This window comes from Syzygium oleosum, unplaced genomic scaffold, assembly GCF_021117445.2.
Source record: "Syzygium oleosum isolate NSW1041296 unplaced genomic scaffold, Sole_v2.1 Sole_v2.07, whole genome shotgun sequence".
In the NCBI taxonomy this organism is placed as follows: Eukaryota; Viridiplantae; Streptophyta; class Magnoliopsida; order Myrtales; family Myrtaceae; genus Syzygium; species Syzygium oleosum.
The window spans coordinates 1,627,910-1,639,733 of NW_026607491.1; the positions used below are offsets into that span (position 1 = coordinate 1,627,910).

The 11,824-nt window shown below is 40.0% G+C and overlaps 1 protein-coding gene across 1 annotated transcript; it reads left to right on the forward strand.

The window, feature by feature from the left end:
• Positions 1 to 3,189: 3,189 nt before the first annotated feature.
• Positions 3,190 to 4,942, forward strand: LOC115682208 (uncharacterized). The gene is made up of 4 exons (XM_030606362.2): positions 3,190 to 3,513; positions 4,171 to 4,380; positions 4,483 to 4,551; positions 4,670 to 4,942. Exons 1-4 carry the CDS (start codon positions 3,190 to 3,192, stop codon positions 4,940 to 4,942), a joined length of 876 nt encoding a protein of 291 aa, XP_030462222.2.
• Positions 4,943 to 11,824: the final 6,882 nt, after the last annotated feature.

The window sequence follows — 11,824 nt, forward strand, 5'->3', positions numbered from 1 at the left end:
CACATACATCTTCCTCATCTTCTTTCACATACATCTTCCTCATCCAAAAGAAATACAATCATCCTAGTCTCTCCAGCAAGGAACAAAACGTGCCGGCGGCGACAACTCTGGTCAATTTCCAACCAAGGTACTTATTCAATCTATGGACTGTACCATTTTTATTGCTGTTGATTTTTTTTTTCATTTTCCTTTGAAAAGGTGTTAAATATTTGAAGTATGGTGCAAATGTGCATGACCGCACCTCTAAGAGCTTCGAAATTCATTACGATCGTCTTGAGCTTAGTCTTTGTATGTCACTACAACATGTCTCTCTCTATAGATCACTCATTGCAAGTTTGTTTGATTGAAAGTTTTAACCTTTGTACAGGGGTGCACAGTTTTTTGTGTGGTAGGCTAGCGGTTGTTCTTTTCCATGGAGTAAATCTACGAGTTCTGTTTAAAATTTCATAATTAAATAACAGTAAAAATTTGATCTTTGGGTGGTTCACGCAGTGTTCTTCGAGCTTGAGGTGATAAAAAGCAGACGTCGCATTTGCTCGCAAGTCTTCCAGGCAAGAAAAATGTTAGTGGCCTTGGAACTCCTAGTGAAGCTTTTGCCTTCCGATTTTTCTGTCGAATTATGCTATTTTGCTTCTATGAATTTTTGGCGCTAATAGTTTGCCTAGTGGATCAAGGTTTCATGCTATCGATCTACATTTTTCACTTCCGGCTCAACTATTTTGTCGTGGTTATGTTTACTTAATCAAGATTTTGAAGTAGTGGGCTAATGATATGCGGTTAGTCTAGTTATATGATATATATATATATATATATATATATATATATATATATGTGTGTGTGTGTGTGTGTGTGTGGGCGCGCTGAAATGGAACACTTTAAATGTCTTGTGACACTTAAGCATACCATGATGTCGTTGCGTGTTGCGTTGCGTGACACACCCGCATCGTCTCTGAGTATTTCTATCCCTAGGGCTGTAATTAATGATGTCGGTTTATTGCAAACTTACCGTAAACTTGACTTGTTGGGATTATCTCATCACCTGACTAGAGGGGTGCAAACGGCATTTCGAACCAAGTTGGAAATGTGATAAGAAGATCATCTAGGATTGCGGACAATTACTCTCCAATATTTTTGGATTGGAAGAGGGGCCTAACACTTTTTCCGTTGCCAAACTAGATCTTAGATTCCTCTTGAAGGCCTATGAGACTTTCTTCAGCTCCTTTATCTTCAGTTATATGTCCAGAAAGATAAGGTCATGGCTCGAACACAATAATAAACAAGTACATATAGATCTTTCTCTGGCTTGTTTTCGTATCTTAAAGAACAAAAAATGCCAATTTTCTGCCTCCCTCTGATATCGTTCGCGCATCTAGCTGACTTGAACAGACACTGTCTGGAAGCTCGACGATGAGAGCCAAGCCTGCTAGAAATCTAACTTCTGAAAACTTCCCCTATTTCTGTTCCTCTCACAATGAGAATTGGTCGAATTGTTCCCTTAGATGTTTCTAATCCTCCTTCGTCTACCTTTGACATGAAAAAGGATGTTGCCGAACGCTTGATCCTTATTAGAAGACTAACTTTTATGGGGAAATTTTTAAACTTCCAAACATGATATTTTGAAAGAGATCTAAATAGCATCAATGGATCCGCTTTCCCACTCCATTTAGATGGAAAAGGTTCGGTCATTAACATCACCTACTACTGCCATATAAATCATAGAGTAGCCAAGTCCCCGATCTCAAAAGGTTGAGATTATAGAGAGAATACTTGTCTAAACTCAAATCCTCAAGCTCTAGCAGAGTTTCATCATGATTCAGATTTGTATACTAAAACTCTCTAAAATCATTTCGCCGTTGATAAATGCGGAACACGTAAGCCATAAATATCTTCTTCTTGAAAAGTCATGCACTTACGTCTTAATTTAGAGTGGATTCTTATGATGCTGCTGGACTTGGCCAATACCGTATAACTCTCTTATGCTATTCTTTAAGGTAAGTCATGCTGAAATAGCGACTGGTATGAATCTGATATTGCATTTAGGTAATTTGTGTGACTATTTTTGCCATTTCTCATCTTTGTACCTATGTTTTGTGTCTCGCATATAAGCTGGATAAGATATTTAATGAGGATTTGATTAACACTTTCATCAGGATGCTTAACGTGTTCTGGAGGGGTAAGCAGGATTCACCCGCTTTCTCATGTCAAATTTTGTCATGCTCGCATATAAGCTAGATAAGATACTTAATGAGGATTTGATTATCGGTTTCTTCGAGACGCTTGACGTGTTTTGGAGAGCTTTGAAGGTTTCTCTCCCTTTTTCATGTCAAATTTTGCCGTGATGTTCAGATTTGTCGCCCTTTGCCAGTTTCAAGTTTTCTGAAAGTATAAACTCCCTAATCCCTATACATAGTTGGCTTAATAGGCGACCTGGAACCTTTGTTAACAAAACAACTTTGACAATTCAACCGAATTACCAAAGGTGTTCCGGAGAGCTTTAGATAATATTCATATCCATACTCACATGGAAGCTCATTGATGATGAGTTAAGTAAGAAACTGGCAGGTCTTTTTACATCCACATTTTCTCCCATATAATCTTGGCAACGGTTTAGAACAAAGACGGATGTTTTTCAAGAAACTCTTCAATCGGGGATTTCTTGAAGAAAAACTGATCTTTCTGTTTTGACATCAAGCCTTGCAGTGCAATTAAAAAGAGTAGAATGCTTAAAAGAGAAAACAAAGATCTCACTTGAACAATGTCTTTCCATTATGTCCTTAATCACCACAATGCATGTGCGTGTAAAGCTTGTAAATTGGCATGTCGTTACGCTATAGCTGGTGGATTTTGTTGTATTGTGGTCTATATGAATATTAAGAATCACAAACTGTACGTATCTTTGTTTATGTAGGCAGTCCGCTTTAATTATACCACGATAAGAGTTATTTTGTTCCGTCAAATTGCTATAGTTGCCCTTACCCTATCCGGTGGGCTTTATATCAGAGTGATTTACATCGTCTGCATGACTAGATGTTTTTCATTCTGCTAGCGAAAGTATACTTGTTTCCCTTGCCGTACTCATTTCTTTTTCTTTCAAGATACTTAGATTCTATTTGTGCACATTAGTCTTCTATCTCCACTAAATGAAATTATTCATTTATTTTCTAGACCTTCGGGCGGGAGCTCTATCCAATGACAAAGGACAACGGTTGCAGCAAATATACTGGACTGAGCTATTATATGCCCAGAAAATATTCTCCGAAGCGTGCCTATCCGTGGCTAACGGACATAACTCGTCTAGGAATGTCAAGCAACAAGAAACAAGCAATTGAAGCAGCCATCAACGGGCCAAATGTTTTGCTAAGGAGTGTTTATCCATTGGACAAAGCTAATGTGTCACTTGGTACCAATTCCTGTTGTCCGTCAATTCCAGGGCAAGTCCAAGGCTGCCTTGTAGCAAGGCCCTCACCATCTCTATACACGGCTAGTGTGTCACTTGGTACTGATGGTACGAGCGCTGGAAGGAAGGATTTCAAGGATGCATGTCAAGGTGATGCCCTGGCGAATTCTCACAATCCCAATGAAATCGTAAAGGCAAAAGTTAATGACGTTCTTGATTCAGAAAATGTCGTGTCTGCGCCAATAAGGAACTCTTTTAGAAAGGTCGGCGACGGAAGATTGTTGAGGACTGTTGGCTCTAACAAGTACTATGGCAGCTTCTTGGCTTCGGGTCGTTCGTGTCAGATTAAAAATGGGAATGACACTCCAATGGATATGATTCACAATGAAGGATTGAACCCGCGTCTCACTTTAGGCAGCAACTGTGAGGAGGAGACAAATACAATTGCCTCTGGCAAAGCTGATGGAGGACCTATGGAAGATACATCTTGCATGACCATTGTTGAAAACAAGGCAACTTTGGACTATAGAAACTACACTCATTTGTCAAAAGCTACTAGCCCAACAAACACCGTTGAGCCGAATGCTCGTCAGGAGAACATAAATGTTCTTGTCATTAGCAGTGGTGGATGCAATGCACATCAAACGTCAAGTGGCAACAATGAGGAGGACAAAGGAAATGGCGTTGTTCCTGAAGGAGTCAAGGTCACTGCCAATGTTGAGGCGACGACAAACAATCAGAACTCTACTCTATCTTCAGGGGCAACTAGTCAGGTGGGAGTAGTTGAGCCAAATGCTCCTCTTACTTCAGAGAGCAATCCGAATCTGGTTGGTAACACAAAAAACCAGAAAGCATGCAGAGGAAAGAAGTTAGCCATGGCTAGTGAGCCTGGCCCTAACATATACCCGTTATCCAATCAGAGTCTGTTATCGACCGGAGTATTTGATGGGGCTCCGGTGAAGTACACTTTGAGGAGCCGTGATGTAAGTTCTTTCTCGTATGGTCATTGTACAGTCTCTTTGATGCTTTGTTCTTCTTAATTTTTCTGGTTCTTTATTCGACACTTGACGCACGGAGTTCCACAGATAATTCTTCACGGTGTTATAAAAGGATCGAAGATTCTCTGTAGCTGCAACGAATGCAACAACTCTAAAGTAAGCAATTGATTGTACCCTGATTTATTTCTCTTTCTGTTCAGTCCTATAGTTGAAGAAGACAGTAAGAGTTGGGGATTTGTAAGGTAACTTGTGTCTTCTATGTTGAATCGTGCAGTACATCACTCCCTGCGACTTTGAGCGCCATGCTGGAGGGAAGACCAGGAAACCGTATTCTTGCATCTACTTGAAGAACGGCAAGAGCATCAACCAAGTCTGTCAGGAGGTGAGGACCACTCCCAAGGACATGCTTTTTCATCGGCTTCCGGAAATTGCAGGTTCCGCTTTTGGTTGGCTAAGCTTTAACACTTGGAAAGGTCCTTCTGATCTCGACTCCTCTCCAGCGGCACCTCCCCCAACTAAGATGTCCAACTTTAAGTCTTTGCAGTAAGTTGAATAACACTGCAAGATAGAACGGTTTGGAAAAGTGATTTCGTTTTGCGACTGTCCAAAATATTGGCCAACTTTGGTTCACTTTGGTGAAATAAAATTCTGCTAGTCCAATTTTTGTTCTCCTCCCCCGATTCAGTTTGCATGTCAATCATGAGTGCAGAAAAGCAAAAGAAATTTTATTTTGACAAAGTAATGCATCGATGTGAAAGCTTTGTTTCCTCACAATGTTATACTAATATATGTGAATGTCTGTATTGAATCCATTAGATTCAATTCGAAGTCCAAAACAAAAGAGAGAATCGCATGGCTAACATCCTCTGCTCCAAAAAGGATAAAGGTGTTCGTCTATACAAGCTTCTTATAAATAAATTGTTTTGGACGAAGTCTCCTGAAGCTCCACGGAAGCTCTATCTCATCTTCGGGGGAAAGAAATCATAGCACTCCAAATTCAATTTGACTAAAAAACTACTCACATAAATGTATGAGAATTAAATGAAAGTTTCCGATAAAAAAACTAAATATAACTCACCCCTACATATGACGTTAATTATAGGGTCGGATTTTGTTCTATATTTATGTGCCCGAAAGGCACGTAAGTATACCATGCATACCTCCTCGTTTTGTTTTTTTTGCCATATTTGAAGGGCGATCAAATTTGGGCATATCGAACAAGCCAATAATTGCCCTGCAATAATTAATATTGAAAGTATCCGCCAATAATATGAATTGCAGACATAATTGTGAACATGTCCATTTGTGCTTCTCCGATCACTAGATGGCTATCGATGGATCGGCTATATAGAAAGAAGCTGGCTAATCTCATATACAGCCTGAGAAAATTCTATAAGATTTTCTTTGAAAAACATTTATTACTGAAACTCGTTCTAGAGATTTTGGATATTTAAAAGAAAAAGGAATCCGTAAGATATTGACCGCCCATGTCAATTAATTAAATCATGAAACAGGTTTATTATGTAAATAATCTGTAATGAGGTTTATTTAATAACAATGATATGCACACGAAAACAAAATAAAAAGAAACTTGTTGACCCATTATATTATAAGCTCGGTCTTATACAATGCTGAATGTCTTTGATCCAGTTATTCTTCACTTGTGTTTGTGAAATCTCTGTAAGTTTAATCATGATGGTTTCATGAAATTTACACTTAGTAATCCAATAATACCTGCTCAACATCCCACAAGGCATAGCTCACGTACAACATACTTGGTATGCAATTTGGCTCCATGAATGGGGAGGGTGGGCCCACGTAATTAGTCACGTATTACCGAGCTAGGATCGCGAATGAAAATTGCATAGATGGTACTGCAATAACTCTTAAACTCTGGCCGTTAGTAATTCAAGAGTCCTAAAGGTCAAATTTTTTTACTTTCTTTCACATACATTTTCCTCATCAAAGACAAATACAATGGTCCTCATCTCTCTGACTGAACAAAAATTCCACCGACGACAACTCTGGTCAATTTCCGACCGAGGTACTTATTCACTCTGTGGACTATATCACTTTTATTGCGGTAGTTTTTCTTTCCATTTTCCTTTGAAAAGTTGCGAAATATTTTAAGTAGGGCTCAAATGTGCATGACCGAACCTTTAAAAGCTTCGAAATTCATTACAATCGTCTTGAGCTTGGTCTTTGTACGTCACTACGACATGTCTCTCTCTATATATCACTCATGAGATGTTCATCCTGATCGGAGGTTTTAACCTTTGTACATGGGTTCACGGTTTTTTGTGTGGTAAGCTAGATGTTGTTCTTTCTCATCGAGTAAATCTACAAAATCTGCTTGAAATTCTGTGGATGACGGTAAAGTTTTGATCTTCTGTTGGTTGACGTAGTTTACTTCGAGCTGGAGGTGATCAAACGGAACGGTGATGTCGCTTTTTCTTGCAAGTCGTCCGGGCAAGAAAGATGGTAGTGGTCTTTAAACTCCAGTGAAGCTTTTCGCTTGCGCATTTAGTGTTGAGTTCTTTATTTTTTTAATGATTCTTTGGCATTGAGAGTTATCCTTGTAGATCGAAGTATCTATGCTATCGATCTTTATTTATCCCTTCCGGCTCAACCTTTATCACAGCTATGTTTACTTGATCAAGATTTTGAAGTAGTGGGCTAATGATATGTAGTTAGTCTAGCTATGCAGTAGTCTAGTTATGTGAAATATATCTGCTGAAATGGAGTAGTTTAATTATTTTGTGACACTTAAGCTTATTATGATGTGGTTGCGTCGCGTAACATGTGCGCCTCGTCTATGAGTAATTCTATCGGTCGATTGTAATTAATGTTGTCGGTTTATTGCGAACTTACTGGAAGTTTAACTTGCCGAAATTATCTCGTCACGTGACTTGAGGATAGGAAACAGCAACTCAAACCAAGTCGAAAACAAAAGAAGAAGATCATTTACAATCCCGCACAATCGCTTCCCCACATTTTTGTAGGGTTCGACGTAGGGTTCCACAGTTGTTAAAACGCAGCGGAATATATTTGTAAACCGAAACCCTAGAACCTTAGACAGGATCCATATGTATATTGAAGTTGAAACAGAAGTTCGATACATACCTTATGCAAATCGAACGTAAATTGACAGTTGTGTCTGGATTAGCGCCCCAAGTGTTGCGCCTCTACCGGTATCCACACACACGAACATAAGTCTCCAATGATCCAAGTGCTAGCTAAAGATCTTGGACTTCTTTTTCTGATCGCCTTTGATCTTCGAGACTCTCTCAAAGATCTCTGAACAGAGAACGATTCTCTTCGTATTCTCTTGGAGGCGTTTTTTCTCACTTAGGGTTTTTCGTCACCCCCACGCTATATATATAGCCTCATTATCTACGTGAATTAAAAGAAGTGGGGCCGGGCGATTTGGGCCCACCAAACTATCCACCTTCAATCGTACGTTTAATCGTTATCTAATAACATACACGACTGCGTAGATAAGTTGAATATGAGAATAAATTAAAATCTACTTCTTATTTTAAGTAGATCCCGGCGCACAGAAAATATTAACTCAGTTCGCTTTTGTGTGCGACCCTGTAGGTTCACTAAACATTAGCAGTGTGCTTAAAACCCTTTTTGGCCCACAAGTCATAAGCGGTCTCTAGCAAGACATTATGACTACCTAAGTATAGTGAAGGTCGGTTTTTCGACACAACCTAATCCACAACTAATATTAGAGTATCAACCTTGATTGATTCCTAGGGCAGATCACTAATAATTTGTGGATCTGAGGAGATGCCTATAACTTCTTCCATTACGAAACTAAATCTTAAGATTACTTTTAGGCCTTTGAGACTTTCTTTAACTCCTTAATCTTCGGTTATATGTCCTTGAAGATAAGGCTATGTCTTGAATACACTAATAAACAAGTACATTTAGATCTTTCTAAGTTTTATTTGTGTCTTAAAGTATAAAAGATGCCTATTTTCTGCCTGCCTCAGATAGTTTGCATGTCTAGCTGACTTGAACAGACTTTGTCTGAAAGCGCGATGGTGAAGGCCAAGCCTGCTACAAACCTTTCATCCTTTGCATACTTCCTAATTTCTATTCCTCACAAAAGGGGAACTGATTAAGTTATCCTATTCGAAATTTCTCACTATACTTGACATGAAAAATGATGTCCTCCAACACTTGATCCTCGTTAACAGACTGACTTCGATCGGGAAATTTTTTGAACTTCGGCCCCGTTTGGTTCAGCTTTCCGAACTCGGAAAGCCGAAAGCTGGCATTTGGAATGCTGAAGCATATTTTTCCCTTCCTAAATTGCCCTCACTCAAATTTCAATATTCCGATTTTGCCCATGTTACTGTTCATCTTCTTCACCGGCGAGGGTGGCCGGCGAAGGGCCGGCGAGGGCGGATCTGGCCGGCGAGGTCGCCCGACCCAGGCAACGGCCACCTGGGGTCGAGCTACTGCCCAGGCGCCGTCGCCTGGGTTGGGCGACCTCAGGCGACGGTCGCCTGAGGTCGTGCGACCCAAGCAACCGTCGCCTGAGGTCGCCCGGACCCTGCGACGGCCGCCCTGGGTCGCCCGGGCAATCGCCCAACCCCAGCGGCCGTCGCCCGGGTCGGGCGACCTCGCCGGCCCTTCGCCGGCCACCCACGCTAGTCACCCTCGCCGGTGAAGAAGATGAACAGTAATAAGGGCAAAACCGGAATATTAAAAATAAAATTTGCCAAGACCCTTTGCAAAAAAAATTTTACCAAACACTACTTAGGTTAAAGTAGCTTCATAAAATTTTTTTCACCAAACACCATTTGCATTTCCTCAAGTGACTTTCACTTAAAGGTATTTGCATTCCCCCAAGTAGCATTTGAAAAGCTGAACCAAACGGGCCCTTCCAAACATGATAGATGTTGCCGCTCCTAGCCGTCGCACGAAACAACTTCTCAAAATGCGACGCCTTTCGTAGCTTAGCCAAGTCAAATTCTTTAGATCAGCCTTCAACATGTCTTTGATCGACCGCAACAGCTTCAAAGAGCTCTGTGGCAGATGGACTAGGATTTCTCACAAGTTAGCAAAAAAAAACATCTTCCCATCTTTATGTGGCACTTAAGATGCTAAAACTCTACTTCCATGAAGATTATTAACCCTTTTTGTGAGTTGAGTCCTAGATGAGAAAAATCTAAGGCAGGCACATGATGTGTGGCTGGGATCACAATGATTTTGAGTGATAAACAATTGAAGGTGAGTGGAACCGAGTATCGCAATTAGTAATATACAAATAAGCCAGATGATGTTAAGACAACCATGATGTGTGTAAAAGCCCTTTTTTAATTGATCATGTTCCTTATAAATTTACCTGCTCGTAGGTAAAGTTGTGGTTCGAGATTCCTCCACGAGGAGGATCTCATAAGAGCGTATACACTCATGGAAATTGAAGTATTCTAGTAGCATTTGTTGTCAGTTTAGTACTTTAAGAAATGTCCATCTTCATCCCTCCGTGCTCTTCAGAGGAGCATACTTTCATGAGAGTCTGCTTATACATAGATTAACACAATAATCGCTGCAGAATTTGATAACTATAGTACGTTAGTCGCTCAATCAGAGCAAAGCATTGAAGATCATATGACATCAGTCCTCCTGAAGTCGATGCTCCTTTATCAAAACTTTGAAAGCAACCTGTGTTTGAGTCTAGCTTGATTTGATACTGGTGTTGAAGCATAGGTTAATCCATTTAGTTCGTTAGGAAAGCCCAACGAGGAAGCTAACTGACCAAATTTTAGCGGATTATCAAACCTTACAGCAGTAAAATTCTGGTACCTTGAAACCATTTGTTAAAAACAAATCGGAAGCATTGAGAACAGAGAGTACATAGAATTATGCGGTTCGGTGAACATGAACTTTGTCTGCAAGAAAACATGGTCCATAATCCACAAGAAAGAATAGAAGATCATACAAGTGTTTTCTCTCAAGTACAACCCCTAATAAAAATTGTTCCTCGCTCTATTTGAGTACAATGTATGATGAATTCTCTCGAAGAAATCATATACAAGAGGCGCTTTCCACTCTCAACCATTAGCATAGATGGTTCAGAAACAATCATTCTGTGGAAACTGCAAAACTCTCAAAATATCTGCTCGAGTATTCCTTTTCACAATGGGTTTGAACTGCCAGACCCCATGTTATAAGGTGGATCTAGATGGGCATGAAAGATCTCCCTCCCAACCACACATATGCCTTTCATCTAATACGACCTAACCCTCTCCTCTGCTGATGAAGAACTCTAACAGCCGACATAGACTTTCCAAAGCTTTATCCTCGCTGCCAAGACTTGATGGATCCTCCTGACTTTATTGAAATACTCATGAAAAGATGGAAAAGCAAATGTGTGCATTGAGGAAACACCAATGTGGTTTCGCTAGAGGATAAGGTGAGAGAAGGGTTCAAACATGTGAAGACGAACTCTAGAGAATTTTAGAAGACTTGACGACGTGATGAAGATGGCCGATACAAAGGATAGGAGAAAGTCTAAAAAGATGGGGGACGATACTTTGAAAGAGATCTGAATAGCATTAATGGATCCGCGTTTCCAACTTCATTTAGATGGAAAAGGCTCGGTCGTTATCATCACCTACTATTGCCAAATAAATCATAGAACACCCAAGCCCCAGGTCTCACCCCCGGTCTGTTTGTGCATACTCTAGGGTCAGCTTGTGCATACTCTAAGATGGCTTGGGAAGACCCACGTCCGACAGGGTTAAACACGATAATAGTTGTTGCTGAATAAACTCATTGAATTTCTTTTCCACGTAAGTTTCGTGAAAGGCCCGATATGTACAATACTTCCAATTATAAGATCGTGCAACACTAGAAATGTTTCCATGAGAGCTTCCGGTCGCACACGAATCGAGAAGTCAAATTGTTCTCTATCATAGACGCAAGGTCATCAGGACCAATGATGCGACGCAGCAATCCAGCACCTTATCCACTCCGCCAAAGAGTCGTAGTTCACCTCCACACATTGCCATTGCATTTGGATGATACATAGAAGTTGACACGTTTCAGTTTAAGATTTTATCCTTTTATTTATCATAGATTTACTGATTTTAGATTTTTTATAATATTAATCTAATTTAATGGATGGTAAATTTGCCACAAGTGTATCAGTTTTTTATTTGTTATGATCCTAAAATTAATTCGGGATAAATTTATCACGGATGTACCAGTTTGGGATTTTTGTGGTATTAACCCGTATATTTGTTGTCAAAATAAAGAAACCGATGCAAGAAAAAAAGGAAATGCAAATAATTAACAAAGTTAATCTCTCGGTGCTCATAAACTTCATGTGAGAATGGTTCTTCATTTCCAAAAGAGCAATCAAAGAATGGGGAAAATTGTCAAATCAGTCCTAAACCTATTGTACGGC